The sequence below is a fragment of the Petromyzon marinus genome, chromosome 67 (assembly GCF_048934315.1).
Source record: "Petromyzon marinus isolate PM22_M1 ecotype Great Lakes invasive population chromosome 67, UKy_Petmar_22M1.pri1.0, whole genome shotgun sequence".
Lineage (NCBI taxonomy): Eukaryota > Metazoa > Chordata > Hyperoartia > Petromyzontiformes > Petromyzontidae > Petromyzon > Petromyzon marinus.
Window position 1 is genome coordinate 3,048,410 of NC_133733.1, and position 18,492 is coordinate 3,066,901.

General features: G+C 53.5%; 1 protein-coding gene and 1 long non-coding RNA gene across 2 annotated transcripts in view; both read left to right on the forward strand.

Moving 5' to 3' along the window:
• Positions 1–4,755, forward strand: part of NALCN (sodium leak channel, non-selective) — a 164,462-nt gene extending 159,707 nt beyond the window's left edge. The window contains exon 44 of the mRNA XM_032978490.2: positions 4,251–4,755. Within this exon, the coding sequence (XP_032834381.2) occupies positions 4,251–4,495 (245 nt within the window). The 3' untranslated portion in view covers positions 4,496–4,755. The remainder of the gene's footprint in view (positions 1–4,250) is intronic.
• Positions 4,756–5,248: 493 nt separating this feature from the next.
• LOC142906569 (uncharacterized) lies at positions 5,249–8,926 on the forward strand. Its single transcript, XR_012930376.1, has 2 exons — positions 5,249–7,329; positions 7,378–8,926. It is a non-coding gene; the product is annotated as an uncharacterized LOC142906569 (long non-coding RNA).
• The last annotated feature ends 9,566 nt before the right edge of the window (positions 8,927–18,492 follow it).

Here is an 18,492-nt window from a genome sequence, read left to right on the forward strand (position 1 = left end):
CCTCCACCGTCATCACCGTCACCTCCACTGTCATCACTGTCCACCGTCATCACCATCACCTCCATCATCACCTCCACCAGTCATCACCGTCACCTCCATCACCGTTGCCTCCACCGTGATCACCGTCACCTCCACCGTCACCTCCACCGTCATCACCATCACCTCCACCATCATCACCTCCACCATCATCACCGTCACCTCCGCCATCATCACCGTCGCCTCCACCGTCACCTCCACCATCATCACCATCACCTCCACCATCATCACCTCCTCCGTCATCATCGTCACCTCCACCATCATCACCGTCACATCCACCATCGCCTCCACCATCATCACCGTCACCTCCGCCATCATCACCGTCACCTCCACCGTGACCTCCACCATCATCACCGTCACCTCCACCGTCATCACCGTCACCTCCACCATCATCACCTCCTCCGTCATCATCGTCACCTCCACCATCATCACCGTCACATCCACCATCGCCTCCACCACTACCGCCGTCACCTCTACCACCAACACATCCACCATCACCTGCACTTTCATCATCGCCAACAGCAGCACCATCATATCCACCGTCACCTCCATCACAGCAATTCACCACTAAGTGGCGGTGACGTCACCACTACACGTCACCACTACACTATGTGCACCTTGAGGCCACGTGAAGTGTCGAACGCCCGCTGGCAGGAGGTCACGGGGCAGACACAAGTGCCACAGGTCGACTTACTGAGACGACTGGCTGATGCACCACCTGTGCCCCCTACTGTGCCAACTTCCTGCGCTTTAGCCACCCAGCGCTTCGCTCGTTGTTGTGAGCATCGCTCCTCCATCCTCCGTCGTTGTTGGAGGGCGACTGCCTCCAACTGCCCAATAGCATCCTTCACGAGCCTCCTCCACAGAGGCCGATCTTGACACCGCTGGTACCAGTCATCGGCAAGTCCATTCAGTTCTTTTCTAGATTTGAAGCTTTCGTGACTGCAAGGATCCATACTCTTTGGCTCTATTCGGTAACGTCACGTAGGTAAAAAATAAAACAACAAAAATCACGACGTTTCGGCCACAACACCAGCGGCCTTCATCAGGTTGAAGGGACCAGACTGTCTAGAGGACAGCGCTCAAGTGAACACAGCCGAGCTCAGACCACGGCCTTTAAGCTGTGTGAGAGGGATTAAGGTGCCTTGACAAAGGAATTAGCATAAAAATTAGCATTTAATTGACGGACTTAGCATGATGAAAGGTGTAGAGGGGGTGAACATGTAGGTGCATATGCACTCGCATGTGCTGCGAAAGTTTGGGGTGCCACTACTTGAAAAAATATACTGTACCGTTGAAAATTAAATTTTGATTTAAAGCTTTCGTGACTGCAGTAATTCATATTCTTAGCTTTTTCGGTAAAGTCACGTTGAAGGGAAACAATAAAATAATAAAAATATATATAAAAAACAATAAAAATTCTCGCGACGTTTCGACCGTTTGTGTTATGGTCGAAACATCGTGAGAATTTTTATTGTTTTATATATTTTTTTTATTATTTTATTGTTTCCCTTCAATGTGACTTTACCGAAAGAGCTAAGAACATTGAAAATTAGTTTAATGGTTGGTTCGATTTAGAACATCTTTCCAATGGTTGCTTAATTTGAAACCATCTTCAAATTAAGCAACCATTCAGCTCCACTTCCTCCTGTACCACATCACTCCATCTCTTCTTTAGCCCATGCCGCGCCCATTTAGCCCCCTCGATTCGGCCGAACAAAAGCTGTTTAGGCATGCGGTGGCTGGGCATACAGGCTACATGGCCAAGCCAACGCAGTCTTGCTTGCCAGAGGAGCTCACTGATGGGACTTTTTCCAGATCTTTCAAGGATTTGTGAGCTCCTAAATGTTTCTAACCGGCGAAGATGTTCCATTAGGAGGGTCCACGTTTCGCCAGCGTAGAGAAGGGAGGGAATGACCGTGGCCGTGAAGACCTGAAGCTTCGTGTGGAGCGACAGACCAGGTAGATTCCACACAGCGTTACGCAACCGATGAAAAGATATTGCCGCTCGACTGATTCGGAGTGAGACCTCTGCTGTTAAACTGGAGCCAGTCATAAGCACACTGCCCAGGTATGGGAAACTCTCCACTCTCTCCACAACTGCCCGGGAAATTGTGGGGGTGGAGTGTCCGATGGTACAAAATACCCAGGCAGGTGCTTAGTTTTGGTGGGGCTGATGGTAAGGCCCCACCTCTTAGTGGCACGCTCCAGGTTCAGCAGCAGCGCCTCCAACTCCTCCTCTGAGTGAGCAGCATTTACCAGATCATCGGCATACGTAACATGGTTGGGCAATACGGAGCCATCCCTTGACCGCACCCGGGCATCGATCAGCCTCTCATTGTATCTGTACCAGATGGAAATTCCTCCGGTATAGCTATTGAAGGCTTCACGAACTACGTGGTCGAAATAGATGTTAAATAATGTGGGAGCCAGAGGACATCCCTGTCACACCCAAAGGTGTACAGGGAATGGCTCTGACTCCCAGCCATGTAGTTTTACCCGAGCCCGCTCACCATCATGAAGGTCCTTAATGATTGTGAGCAGAGGGTCAGGGACTACGAAAGCATGAAGAACAACCCAGAGCCCAGGCCTACTGATGGTATCATAGGCCGTGACCAGGTCAATAAAGCAGAGATATAAGTCTTGTTGGAATTCCCTACACTTCTGCTGTAGCAGACGGACAGAAAATATGGCATCTGTGCAGGACTGCCCTTTCCTGAAACCGCATTGGGGCTCCGCAAGCCTCTCCTCAGCGTGCCTAGCAAGGCGATGTTGAATAATCCTTGCCAGGACCTTTCCCGGCACACTGAGGAGTGAGATGCCCCTGTAGTTGTTACAGTCTGTGTGGTCCCCCTTTTTAAAGAGGGGAACCACCAGGGCATCCTTCCAATCATGCGGAACCCGTCCAGTGGTCCAGACTGTTGTTATGATGTCATGTATGGCAGTCTGTGCACAAACGCCACCCTCCCGCAGCATGTCGTTTGGGAGATCATCTCTGCCCGGTGCCTTTCCTGGTCTCAGACTCCGGATCGCTTTCAATACTTCCTCAACAGATGGCACCTCAGCCAGCCACTCACAGGGGGTGACTTCTTCCAATATTTGAGGCACCGCAGCCTCGGCAGGATCATCCCCACTTTGTCCCACGTTATCTAGGCTGAGGGATTTCCCCTCTCCCAGGACCTCACAGAAATGTTCAGCAAATCTGCAATCCTGTTCCTGGGGGTTGGAGATTGGATCACCGTTCTTTCCCCTAATGATGGTAATAGGTGTGGCGCTGCAGGTTACTTTGTTTATGGAATTAAAGAGCGATTTGTGATCGCGGGCCATTGAGGCAGACTCCATCTCCTCAGCAACCCGCGACCACCACCCATGCTTGAAGCACCTCACGGCTCTGTGAACCTCCAAGCCTCATTCTCTGACGTGGGATGCTGTAGCCGATGACAGTGGGCCTGTCGCTTTTTCTCAGCTTGAACACCTCCTCTGTCAGCCAGGGTCTCTGGGGAGGTCTGGACCGTGTACCCAAAGCAGCCATTGCAGCTGCATGAGCCACAGTCCTAAACCTCGCCCATTTCCCCACGACATCAGGAGGAGTGGGGGACGATGCCAACCCCAGCCGCACGCGATGATTAAATTCTCGCTTGCAACTTTCATCAGACAACTGAGACCAGGCCACTATGGGTTGGAATGGGGTCCTGGGTGTACACCTACCACCGGAGTGGAAGAATGGCAGGCGCATCTTACAGATGACAAGTCGATGGTCAGAGGGCAGATCAGCTCCACGGTAGGTCCTGGTGTCAAGGACGTGGGCTCGCATCCGCTGGTCCGTCACTATGTAGTCCAGCAGATGTTCTTGCTTGAACCCGGCATGCATCCGTGATGTTGTGTGGATGCGCCGATGCCGGAACAGCGTGGTTGGTAATTACAAGCCCATGGGCCACACACCGCCGCCGCCACCACCAACAGCACAACCGTCACCACACTACCACGCGCTAACACCATTGTTGCTGCTGCTGTTGCTGCTGTGGCTGCTGCTGTTGCTGTGTTGCTGCTGTTGCTGCTGCTGCTGTGCTGCTGCTATGTTTCTGTTGCTGCTGCTGCTGTGCTGCTGCTATGTTGCTGTGTTGCTGTGTTGTTGCTGTTGCTGCTGCTGTGTTGCTGCTGCTGCTGCTGTGTTGCTGCTATGTTGCTGTTGCTGTGTTCCTGCTGTGCTCCAGCGTCGAGGCCCACCAGCCCCACCGTGTCGGCCGGTGGCACCGCCTCCCGTGGCGCCGCTGCCGGTGCCGCCGGCGCCGCCGCCCGTCCAGCGGCGTCGTCGCGACTCTCGGGGGGGGGCGGGCCCGGGGGCCCCCCCAGGACTCCCGGGGCTACCGGCGCTGGCGCCGAGGTGAAGCGTTGGTGGACTCGACAGCTCACCGTGGAGAGCGACCAGAGCGGGGAGGACGACCCCAGCCCCCGCTAATCCCTCCCCCCTCTCGTCCCCTACTAGCCCCCACCCACTCGTCCCCCACTTAGCCCCCACCCACTCATCCACCACTAGCCACCACTCACTCATCCACCACTAGCCCCCACCCACTCATCCCCCACTAGCCCCCACCCACTCGTCCCCCACTAGCCCCCACTCACTCGTCCACCACTAACCCCCACCCACTCATCCACCACTAGCCCCCCCCCATCAAGACGAGTCCATGATTACCTTGTTGTGTTGTTGTTGGTGTTGTTGTGTTGTTGGTGTTGTTGTTTATGTTACAACCAGAGCTCCTCCTTCTCCCCTCCCCCCTTCCTCTCCTCCTTCCTCCTCCCTCTCCTCCTCCCCCTCCCCCTCCACCTCTCCTCCCCCTCCTCCTCCCCTCCTCCCTCCACCCCCTCCCCCTCCACTCTCCTCCCCCTCCACTCTCCTCCCTCTCCCCCTCCTCCTCCCCCTCCTCCTCCCCCTCCTCCCTCCACCCCCTCCACTCTCCTCCCCCTCCACTCTCCTCTCCCCCCTCCTCCTCCCCCTCCTCCCTCCACCCCCTCCCCCTCCTCCCCCTCCTCCTCCTCCCCCTCCTCCTCCCCCTCCTCCTCCTCCCCCTCCTCCTCCTCCCCCCCTCCTCCTCCCCCTCCACTCTCCTCTCCCCCCTCCTCCCCTCCTACCCCCACCTCCCCCTCCCCTCCCCCTGGCTGGATCGAGGGCGCACCAACCCAGCCTGATAGTCGCGAGCATCGTCTCACCCGTTAACATCACGTGGCCTTGATCAGCACGCGGCTCACATAAAAACTGACACAGTGTACAGTGTGTGTGTACTGTGTGTGTGTACTGTGTGTGTGGTGTGTGTGTGTGTACTGTGTGTGTGTACTGTGTGCGTGTGGTTTGTGTGTACTTTGTGTGTACTGTGTGTGTGTGTACTGTGTGTGTGTGGTGTGTGTACTGTGTGTGTGTACTGTGTGTGTGGTGTGTGTACTGTGTGTGTGTACTGTGTGTGTGGTGTGTGTACTGTGTGTGTGGTGTGTGCTGTGTGTGCACTGTGTACTGTGTGTGTGTACTGTGTGTGTACTGTGTGTGTGTGTACTGTGTGGTGTGTGTACTGTGTGTGTGGTGTGTGTACTGTGTGTGTGTGTGTGTACTGTGTGTGTGTGGTGTGTTTACTGTGTGTGTGTGTACTGTGTGTGTACTGTGTGTGTGCTGTGTGTGTGTGTACTGTGTGTGTGGTGTGTGTACTGTGTGTGTGTACTGTGTGTGTGTACTGTGTGTGTGGTGTGTGTACTGTGTGTGTACTGTGTGTATACTGTGCACTGTGTGCGTACTGTGTGTGTGTGTGTGTACTGTGTGTGTGTGTGTACTGTGTGTGCGCTGTGTGTGTGTGTACTGTGTGTGTGTACTGTGTGTGTTGTGTGTACTGGGTGTGTACTGTGTGCGCTGTGTGTACTGTGTGTGTGTACTGTGTGTGTGCTGTGTGTACTGTGTGTGTGTGTACTGTGGGTGTGTACTGTGTGTGTACTGTGTGTGTACTGTGTGTGTGCTGTGTGTGTGTACTGTGTGTACTGTGTGTGTGCTGTGTGTGGTGTGTGTGCTGTGTGTGTGTGTACTGTGTGTGTGTGTACAGTGTGTGTGCTGTGTGTGTGTGGTGTGTGTACTGTGTGTGTACTGGGTGTGCTGTGTGTGCACTGTGTACTGTGTGTGTACTGTGTGTGTGTGGTGTGTGTACTGTGTGTGTGCTCTGTGTACTGTGTGTGCACTGTGTACTGTGTGTGTGTACTGTGTGTGTACTGTATGTGCGCTGTGTGTGTGTACTGTGTGTACTGTGTGTGTACTGTGTGTACTGTGTGTGCACTGTATACTGTGTGTGTGTACTGTGTGTGCGCTGTGTGTGTGTACTGTGTGTGTACTGTGTGTACTGTGTGTGTTGTGTGTACTGTGTGCTGTGTGTACTGTGTGCTGTGTGTGTGTACTGTATGTGTACTTTATGTGTTACTTTGTGTGTTACTGTGTGTGTTGTGTGTACTGTGTGTACTGTGTGCTGTGTGTACTGTGTGTGCGCTGTGTGTGTACTGTGTGTGTTTGTACTGTGTGTGTACTTTGTGTGTTACTTTGTGTGTTACTGTGTGTGTTGTGTGTACTGTGTGTGTGTACTTTGTGTGTGTGTCCTGTGTGTGCGCTGTGTGTGTGTACTGTGTGTGTGTACTGTGTGTGTACTTTGTGTGTTACTTTGTGTGTTACTGTGTGTGTTGTGTGTACTGTGTGTGTGTGTACTGTGTGTGTGTGCTTTGTGTGTTACTGTGTGTGTTGTGTGTACTGTGTGTGTATGTACTGTGTGTGTACTGTGTGTATGATCTGTGTGTGTTGTGTGTGTGTACTGTGTGCGTGTGCTTTGTGTATGCTGTGTGCGTGTACTGTGTGTGTGCTGTGTGTGTACTGTGTGTTGTGTACTGTGTGTGTACAGTGTGTGTGTGCTGTGTTTGTGTACTGTGTTTGTGTGCTGTGTTTGTGTACTGTGTTTGTGTGCTGTGTGTGGACTGTGTGTGTGTGCTGTGTGAATGCTGTGTGTGTGGACTGGGTGTGTATGCTGTGTGTGGACTGTGACTCAGAAACACGGTAACCCGGACACCCGGTAACCCGGACACCCGGTAACCCGGACACCCGGTAACCCAGACACCCGGTAACCCAGACACCCGGTAATCCAGACACCCGGTAACCCAGACACCCGGTAACCCAGACACCCGGTAACCCAGACACCCGGTAACCCAGACACCCGGTAACCCAGACACCAGGTAACCTAGACACCCGGTAACCCAGACACCCGGTAACCCAGACACCAGGTAACCCAGACACCAGGTGATCCAGACACCCGATAACCCAGACACCAGGTAACCCAGACACCCGGTAACCCAGACACCCGGTAACCCAGACACCCGGTAACCCAGACACCAGGTAACCTAGACACCCGGTAACCCAGACACCCGGTAACCCAGACACCAGGTAACCCAGACACCAGGTGATCCAGACACCCGATAACCCAGACACCAGGTAACCCAGACACCCGGTAACCCAGACACCCGATAACCCAGACACCAGGTAACCCAGACACCCGGTAACACAGACACCCGGTAACCCAGGCACCAGGTAACCCAGGCACCCGGTAACCCAGACACCCGGTAACCCAGGCACCCGGTAACCCAGACACCCGGTAACCCAGACACCCGATAACCCAGACACCCGGTAACCCAGACACCAGGTGACCCAGACACCAGGTAACCCAGACACCCGGTAACCCAGACACCTGGTAACCCAGACACTCGGTAACCCAGACACCGGGTAACCCAGACACCAGGTAACCCAGACACCCATTAACCCAGACACCCGGTAACTCAGACACCTGGTAACCAAGACACCCGGTAACGCAGACACCCGGTAACCCAGACACCCGGTTACCCAGACACCCGGTAACCCAGACACCCGGTAACCCAGACACCCGGTAACCAAGACACCCGGTAACCCAAACACCTAGTAACCCACGCGCCTTGTTAGCCATGCAAGGGGCCAACTGCCACCCTCTGGGTTACCATGCAGATTTCTTCTTTTTACCGTTCAAACCTTTGACCACCTGTACACTAGGCGAGGTAGTTAACATCTCCTGGACACCGTGATGGTGGTGTTGACAGAAACACAGACTCCAAATATACAGCAGCAGGCATCGTCAGGGTCGGAATCCAGCCCACGCCCTTCTTGCGTGACTGCTCAACGAAGTGGTGTCTGGCTTATCATCGTCATCGCGTGGAAATGTTTAGCAGCACCCAAGCAACCCATCACTGAATACGTGGTGACGTCGAGTCTAAACGTGGAGGGGTAAAAAAACGTCGATACGGGTGGGTGCGTGAGTCGGTAACACAGAAAATGCACCGCTGTCACGAACAACAATAACAACAATAATTCAAATGTACAATGCCCCATTCCATCTGCAGTGACGCCGTTTATTTGGACACGTCCGCCAACACTAGGCCCCAGGCTTCACTCTTCATGCTGTGGCTCCCCGGCACTCGGCCCCCCAAAACGTCCCCGCCTCTGGTGCTGTCCCCTCTTATCCCCCCCTCCCTCCGAGCCCTTCTCTCTCGAACCTTCCCTCACCCCTCTCTCCTCATCCAATCCTCGTCTTCTCCCCCCCATCCCAAACGTCGTCTCTAACAGTCTCCCTCCATAATGTAGGTTTTGTTTTTTGTGTTAGATCGCGTAAATATGTAAATGTGTGTCGTTTAGCCCGCCACCACCCGACACGGCCAATGAGTAAGGTTGTATCACGTAAACAGAACGTGCCCATTCGTTGCTAGTGCAATGGCGACGTGACAGACACTTCTCTTGAAATGGCACTTTATTGAATAAACGTTTACTTGACATCGGGCGGAGACCCCCACTGCAACAGCCCCGAGTCTCCTGCACATCTCCCTTATGTTCCGACCGAGGCCATGCCCCTCTTCTCGATCATTCTCGCTGAATCTGGATGCTCGCTCCACTGGCAGACCCCACCGTCCTCTTACGTCGCCTCACCACGCTTCCTTCTCGAATATTCCCGTAGCCACCAGTCCCTTCGTACTCACAACTGATACCCCGATCATCACCTCCCGTAGCCACCAGTCCCTTCGTACTCACAACTGATACCCCGATCATCACCTCCCGTAGCCACCAGTCCCTTCGTACTCACAACTGATACCCCGATCATCACCTCCCGTAGCCACCAGTCCCTTCGTACTCACAACTGATACCCCTGTCATTACCTCCCCTGGCCACTAGTGCATTCGTACTGTAGGCTGACTTCCCTGTCATTACCTCCCGTGGCCACTAGTGCATTCATACTGTAGGCTACTCCCTTGTCATTACCTCCCGTGGCCACTAGTGCACTCGTACTGTAGGCTGACTCCCCTGTCATTACCTCCCGTGGCCACTAGTGCATTCGTACTTTAGGCTGACTCGCCTGTCATTACCTCCCGTGGCCACTAGTGCATTCGTACTGTACGCTGACTCCTCTGTCATTACCTCCCGTGGCCACTAGTGCATTCGTACTGTACGCTGACTCCCCTGTCATTACCTCCCACTAGCCCCCTCACACTGCATGCAGGCTTCATTGTCATTACCTCCCGTGGCCACTAGTGCATTCGTACTGTAGGCTGACTCTCCTGTCATTACCTCCCGTGGCCACTAGTGCATTTGTACTGTAGGCTGACTCCCCTGTCATTACCTCCCCATGGCCACTAGCGCATTCGTACTGTAGGCTGACTCCCCTATCATTACCTCCCGTGGCCACTAGCCCCCTCACACTGCATGCAGGCTTCATTGTCATTACACTAGTACAGCAGCACACCGGTTGTGTTGGAGAGCAAAAGCCACAACATCCCTCGTCTCTTCAAATGTCCCCTCCAATCTCTTTGATTCTCGCCTGCCGACCAATCACTCTGGAGGCCTCTCTGTGCCCATCGGAGGCCTCGGCCTATTCCTGGTAGTCTGTTTACTTCGGGTGAGTGATCTGAAATTTGGGTCATTGCACATCCAGAGGAATCCCCCAATGCGCCAAAACGCGAACAGCTTGAAACCAAAAACAGAACCCCAGCGGAGCCACGGACCACACTCGAGAGAGGGGAGGTGTTCAGTTTAAGGAGATGATGAAGCATTCCAAGCGGATTTGAATCCATCTACCCACAACGATCGTCTTGATTTCAAGTGGCAAGGCGTCGTACCAAAGCATAGGTGCCATGCTAACAAAAGCACCGATCACCGAAAGGGAGCAACCTAGACCCTCCTCCTTCCTCCCCCCTTCTCCCCTTACCCTCCCCCCCTCCTTCCCCTACTCCTCCCCCTCGATGGAATACAAAAATATGCAGCGAGTGACTTCCAAGACACAAAACATTGTAGAGGGCTCCTTGTTTATTTCTCACACTTTACAGTCACTGAACAACATCTACACTGGGCAACGTAGAGCTGACCCACTCATACAGTCACATCGCCGGCGTCTAACTATATAGCTGTCTGACTAATACAGCGATGACGACGACGATGGGGACCGTACAGCGGATCGGCCATGCGGCCGGACGATGATGAAGAGATGACGGCGAAGACAGCGACGGCAGCCAAGACCCGAACCCCCACGATAGCCCCGAACCTCCGGTTACCTCCCCCCTTATATACTCCTCAGCGTGGGCAAGCCACGCCTCTGGCCACACCTCCCTTCTAGAACTCTCGTGCAGGTTCCAGGAGCTTCCTAACCAGGGGCGGAGCCAGGATTTTGACTTGGGGGGGGGGGGGGCTGACTTAAATATTCTGAGATATCCAGTGCTTATGTTTTCCAATGGGCGCCACAAATGTATAAAACAAATTTTATTGGATTTGAACGCGGAGTTTATTAATAGGTCGGAGCCGCCGATATGGCTAATAAGTTCGGTAAGTTCGAAAGGCTGCCGCTCAAGCAGCCTGCAGGGCAGCACACAAGGTGGTAGCCTGCAGGGCAGCACACAAGGTGGCAGCCTGCAGGGCAGCACACAAGGTGGCAGCCTGCAGGGCAGCACACAAGGTAGCAGCCTGCAGGGCAGCACAAGGTGGCAGCCTGCAGGGCAGCACACAAGGTGGCAGCCTGCAGGGCAGCACACAAGGTAGCAGCCTGCAGGGCAGCACAAAGTGGCAGCCTGCAGGGCAGCACAAGGTGGCAGCCTGCAGGGCAGCATGAGGTGGCAGCCTGCAGGGCAGCACACAAGGTAGCAGCCTGCAGGGCAGCACAAGGTGGCAGCCTGCAGGGCAGCACGAGGTGGCAGCCTGCAGGGCAGCACAAGGTGGCAGCCTGCAGGGCAGCACGAGGTGGCAGCCTGCAGGGCAGCACACAAGGTGGCAGCCTGCAGGGCAGCACAAGGTGGCAGCCTGCAGGGCAGCACGAGGTGGCAGCCTGCAGGGCAGCACATAAGGTGGCAGCCTGCAGGGCAGCACAAGGTGGCAGCCTGCAGGGCAGCAGCACAAGGTGACAGCTTGCAACATTTTGCAGCAGCCGGATATCCGGTTATCCGCCTCTGTTCCCGACTGATCCCTGCCTCTGACCTTTGGCCCAGTTACACCCACCTTATGGTTGGCTGTTATATAGCACAACAATACCCCTCATGGTCAACAGATGGCACCCTGTCACTAAAAATGTATTAGTTCCTGCAAGTAATGCGGGGTGGTAAGCCCGTTTTAAAAAAAGCCTCATGGGTTAATAGCAGTATCATAAAAATCCGCTCGGAATTTGACCGGTAGCCAACGAAGAGATACGAGGGACTTGTGCGTAATGTGCTCGCGAAATGGCGTACGTAGTGTGAGCACTCCCTCAGTCGCATTCTGAACAAAGCCGGAGTCTGCCTGGCGCTTCGCTCGGAATCTTCGCGATGCGGCATCGTTGACCCCTTCACAACTCACGGAGCATCGCAAACTGTTATCTGCTGTCGTTTTCCCATGGAAGCTGGTATGGAAGTACGGGCGTTTGTAAATACGGGTGTTTGTAAGTTACGGGCGTTTGTAAATTACGGGCATTTGTAAGTACCGGCGTTTTTACGTTGCAGGCATTCGTAAGTTACGGGCGTTCGTAAGTTGCGGGCGTTTGTAAGTACGGGCGTTTTTAAGTTACGGGCGTTCATAAGTTGCGGTGCGTTTGTAAGTACGGGCGTTTGTAAGTTACGGGCGTTTGTAAGTTATGGGCATTCGTGGGTTGCGGGCTTTTGTAAGTGCGGGCGTTTGTAAGTTACGGGAGTTGGTGAGTTGCGGGTGTTTGTAAGTACGGGCGTTTGTAAGTACGGGCGTTCATAAGTTAAGGGCGTTCGTAAGTACGGGCGTTCGTAAGCACGGGCGTTCGTAAGTACGAGCGTTTGTAAGTACGGGCGTTTGTAAGTATGGGCGTTCGTAAGTCGAGTACTGCCTCTGTGTGTGTATATATATTTAAAAAATTCTGAGAACTCGTCCGTCGTAAAATAAAAAAAAACACGGAACACGGTTTCCCTAGAGTAGGTGGCGAGCGCACTAAAAAAAAAGGGTTACATCACGCTGGCGGGTTCGGAACTTCGTCTTCCGTTCGCTCCCCGGTTGGTCGGCTAAGTTAGAGGATATACCTCGTCAAGGTGGACACAACGGTGAGAATATATCGACGTTCGTTATTCACACTGCATTCATTGCTCAGGGCCATGTTGGTGAGTCAGGTGAGGCTGGGGCGGGGCGTATACTCAGTTGAAGTTAAATTCAACAAAGGTGGGGTGGTTAGGCAGTCGCCAAACTAAAGGGTTGAGAAACCATTGCACTATAGGACCACAGAGCTCGGGAACATTCGTTGGAGGATGAGCGTGACCCACCTGCCAACCGCTCCCTCTTATTCGTAAGGTTGGCCAGACATTTCACGATAGGATCGCATAGCTTGGAGAATAAGCGTAACCCATCACCACCACTCCCTAGCATGCGTGGGGTTGGCCAGACATTTCACAATAGGATGGCAAAGCTTGGAGAATAAGCACAACTTATCCACCAACCACTCCCTCGCATGCGTGGGGTTGGCTAGACACTTCGCTATAGGATCGCAGAGCTTGGCGAATAAGTGTAACTCACCCACCACCACACCATAGCATGCGTGGGGTTGGCTAGACACTTCACTATAGGATCGCAGAGCTTGGAGAATGAGCGTAACTCACCCACCACCACTCTAGCATGCGTAGGGTTGGCTAGACACTTCACTATAGGATCACAGAGCTTGCAGAATGATGGTAACTCACCCACCACCACCACTCTAGCATGCGTGGGGTTGGCTAGACACTTCGCTATAGGATCGCAGAGCTTGGATAGTGAGCGTAACCCATCATCCACCACATCTCTCTCAGACATCACCAGCTATAAATGTATATCTCAGAACCACGTTGGGTCACACGAGGTTAAAACTACAAGGGTTGAGACACCGCCCAGGGCTCTAGGGGCGATGCACCTCGCCGTGGAGTTCGAGATTGCATTGAAGACGACGGGGAAGAAGACGATTGTGCAGGCCAGGGCCTCAAGCTCCCCTTTCTGCAAAGGTATGGCGCGAAAGAAGCTGAACACGCATGTGTAGCGACATCGCGGATGTCACTGGGTCATGCCGGCTCTAGCGAGGCACGGCGTGCGATGTACTCACATCGCAGACACCACGTGTGTGGCGACATCGTGGATGTAGGTAAGGCCCCCCCCCCCCCCGCTGAGCTGCCGTGTAGCTTTTTTTTCAGAAGCGACCCTGGCGATCACAAATGAGAGCTCGACGTAGTGGCGGCGTGTCGTCGTCATCGTCGTCGTCATCGTCGTCGACATCGTCACGTGGGAGTTTATAGCGGCAGCCATTATTACTTTCTAAATTTGGAGGAGGGGGGTGGAACCGGAGGACCCGGAGAAAAATCCACGTGACCACGGAGAGAGAGAGAGAGAGACGCAGACTCCAAATATACAGCAGCAACAGTAGCAGGCATCGTCAGGGTCTGGGTAGAACCCACGACCTCCTGTAGATCAGGCGAGGTAGTTAACATCTCCTAGCCACCGTGATGATGATGATGATGATAGAGAGAGACGCAGACTCTAAATATACAGCAGCTGCAGGCATCGTCAGGTTTGGATGGAACCCACGACCTCCTGTATACCAGGCGAGGTATTTAACATCTCATAGCCACCGTGATGATAATGATGAGTGAGAGACGCAGACTCCAAATATACAGCAGCTGCAGGCATAGTCAGGTTGGGCCGTCCATAAATGTGACGAGGGGGGGGGGGTTTGAGAAATGTGACGTCACATCAAAATGCGCAACTTTATAAATAAATACAGACAACACGTTCTACTTAATTAAATAGACTTTTTTTAATAAATGTTTTCTCCTACAACATCAGAGTGCAGCAGCGCCACATTAAATACCGCACTACCACAATGTGACAATAGTTTAAAGCGATTTGAAGCACGTGTTTATTTTGGGTCGGGTGGGAGGGGGGGCAGAGCTTTGTGACGTCATACTTGAGGGGTGGGGGGGGGGTCTGACTTTTTGTGACGCCGCGTGACGAAGAGGGGGGGGGGGTGGGGTCAAAAAATCATCCAAAACCGCGTGACGTCATTTATGGACGGCCCCCTTTGAGGTCGAACCCACGACCTCTGTACCGGGCGAGGTAGCTACGTAACATCTCGACACCGCGGTGGTGACATCATATAGGCGACCAGTACCAAGGCAATGCAATCGCCATAGCGCTAATAGCTCCGGTAAAAATCTCCATCCAGCAGTGCATAGACCGTGACGATGATATTTAGTTTAGTAGGTCGGAAGGGAGGAGGGGGAGGAGGAGGTGGAGGCAGGAGGGAGGGGGATGGGGGGGGAGGAGGTGGAGGGGTGAGGAGGTGGAGCGGGGAGGAGGTGGAGCGGGGAGGAAGAGGGTGGTGGACGTGGAGGAGGGGGTTGGAGAGGGAGGAGAGAGGAGGAGGTGGAGCAGGAGATGGTGGCGGTTCCGGAGGGTGGAAGAGGTGTAGGAGAAGAAGTGGAGCAAGGAAGAAGAGGGTTGAGGAGAGGGGATGGGAGTTGGAGGAGGTTGAGGGGGAGACAGGAGGTGGTAGAGGAGGGTGGAGGAGGTGGTGGTGGTGGACGTGGAGAAGGGGAGGAGGCTGAGGAGGGTGGAGGAGGAGACGGACGGGGAGAGGGGCTGGTGGAGGAGGAGGTCGTGACGGTGGTGGGGTAGGGGAGGAAAAGGAAGGAAGAGGTGGCAGAGGAGGTGGAGGGAGGAGGTGGAGGAGCGGTGATGGAGGCTCGCGTGGAGCAGCCGCTGGGCAGATGGGGACGCTGGGGCGGCCTCCATCCAGCAGTGGAGTGACCCCTCCCCCGCTGATCATCATGATGGTGACAAAGACGGCCCTTAACCACACGAGTGGTAATTATATAGACTTTTACTAACTACTGCGAACCAACTGAACTACTTGAGGGGTTAACAGGCAGAGCCCCACGGAGCATGGAGCTTTGTGTTGTGTGGAGAGGGGCGACTGCGCCACGCGTGGAGATTTCAATCAGCAGACAAATTGTCCACAGACTCAACACAGCACAATAGCCTCAACACTGCACCATAGACTCAACACTGCACCATAGACTCAACACTGCCCATAGAGTCAACACTGCCCATAAACTCAACACTGCACCATAAACTCAACACTGCCCACAGACTCAACACTGCACCATAGACTCAACACTGCACCATAAACTCAACACTGCCCATAGACTCAACACTGCACCATAGACTCAACACTGCACCATAGACTCAACACTGCCATAGACTCAACACTGCACCATAGACTCAACACTGCACCATAGACTCAACACTGCCCATAGACTCAACACTGCACCATAGACTCAACACTGCCATAGACTCAACACTGCACCATGGACTCAACACTGCACCATAGACTCAACACTGCACCATAAACTCAACACTGCACCATAGACTCAACACTACACCATAGACTCAACACTGCACCATAGACTCAACACTGCACCATAGACTCAACACTGCACCATAGACTCAACATTGCCCATAGACTCAACACTGCACCATAGACTCGCACTGCACCATAGACTCAACACTGCCCATAGACTCAACACTGCACCATAGACTCAACACTGCCATAGACTCAACAATGCACCATAGACTCACACTGCACAATAGACTCAACACTGCACCATAGACTCAACACTGCCCATAGACTCAACACTGCACCAAAGACGCAACACTGCACCATCGACTCAACACTGCCCATAGACTCAACACTGCACCATAGACTCAACACTGCACCATAGACTCAACACTGCACCACAGACTCAACACTGCACCAAAGATTCAACACTGCACAATAGACTCAACACTGCACCATAGGCTCAACACTGTCCATAGACTCAACACTGCACCATAGACTCAACACTGCACCATAGACTCAACACTGCCCATAGACTCAACAATGCACCATAGACTCACACTGCACAATAGACTCAACACTGCACCATAGACTCAACACTGCCCATAGACTCAACACTGCACCATAGACTCAACACTGCACCATAGACTCACACCTGCACCATAGGCTCAACACTGCACCATAGACTCAACACTGCACCATAGACTCAACACTGCACCATAGGCTCAACACTGCACCATAGACTCAACACTGCACCACAGACTCAACACTGCACCAAAGACTCAACACTGCACCATAGATTCAAAACTGCACCATAGACTCAACACTGCACCATAGACTCAACACTGCACCACAGACTCAACACTGCACCATAGACGAAACACTGCCCATAGACTCAACACTGCACCATAGACTCAACACTGCACCATAGGCTCAACACTGCACCATAGACTCAACACTGCACCACAGACTCACACTGCACCATAGACTCAACACTGCCCATAGACTCAACACTGCACCATAGACTCGCACTGCACCATAGACTCAACACTGCACCATAGACTCAACACTGCACCATAGACTCAACACTGCCCATAGGCTCAACACTGCACCATAGACTCAACACTGCACCATAGACTCAACACTGCCCATAGACTCAACAATGCACCATAGACTCACACTGCACCATAGACTCAACACTGCACCATAGACTCAACACTGCCCATAGACTCAACACTGCACCAAAGACGCAACACTGCACCATCGACTCAACACTGCCGATAGACTCAACACTGCCCATAGACTCAACACTACACCATAGACTCAACACTGCCGATAGACTCAACACTGCCCATAGACTCACTGGGTCTCTCTCTCTCTCAGGGGATTCACAATGGCCGTGTCAGAGACACTGAGATCCTGGGTTCAAGCCCTGGGTCTGGGTGTCTCTCTCTCTCAGGGGGTTCACAATGGCCGTGTCAGAGACACTGAGAACCTGGGTTCAAGCCCTGGGTCTGGGTGTCTCTCTCTCAGGGGGTTCACAATGGCCGTGTCACAGACACTGAGAACCTGGTTTCAAGCCCTGGGTCTGAGTGTCTCTCTCTCAGGGGGTTCACAATGGCCGTGTCACAGACACTGAGATCCTGGGTTCAAGCCCTGGGTCTGGGTGTCTCTCTCTCTCTCAGGGGGTGCACAATGGCAGTGTCACAGACACTGCTGGCAAGGCTCTAAGTTATACAGTGTCTGTAAGTTATGCGGAAAATTAAGACGCGCTAACGGTAATTACAAAATGGCACCATTTTAATAACATTCTTCCTTAATCAAACACCTCGCACTTAAATTTAATGAAGATCATAACTGAAGACTGCGTATCGTGCTGTGTGTAGTGAGTGTGTGGGGAACGGTGGTGCAGTGGTTAGCGTGCTGTGTGGTGAGTGTGTAGGGAGCGGTGGTGCAGTGGTTAGCGTGCTGTGTGTGTGTGTGGGGAGCGGTGGTGCAGTGCTTAGCGTGCTGTGTGGTGAGTGTGTGGGGAGCGGTGGTGCAGTGGTTAGCGTGCTGTGTGTGTGTGGTGAGTGTGTGGGGAGCGGTGGTGCAGTGCTTAGCGTGCTGTGTGTGTGTGGTGAGTTTGTAGGGAGTGGTGGTGCAGTTGATAGCGTGCTGTGTGTGTGTGTGTGGTGAGTGTGTGGGGAGTGGAGGTGCAGTGGTTAGCGTGCTGTGTGTGTGGTGAGTGTGTGGGGAGCGGTGGTGCAGTGGTTTAGCGTGCTGTGTGTGTGTGGTGAGTTTGTGGGGAGTGGTGGTGCAGTGGTTAGCGTGCTCTGTGTGTGTAGTGAGTGTGTGGGGGAGCGGTGGTGCAGTGGTTAGCGTGCTGTGTGTAGTGTGTGGGGAGCGGTGGCGCAGTGGTTAGCGTGCTGTGTGTGTGTGGTGAGTGTGTGGGGAGTGGTGGTGCAAGTGGTTAGCGTGTTGTGTGTAGTGAGTGTGTGGGGAGTGGTGGTGCAGTGGTTAGCGTGCTGTGTGTAGTGTGTGGGGAGCGGTGGCGCAG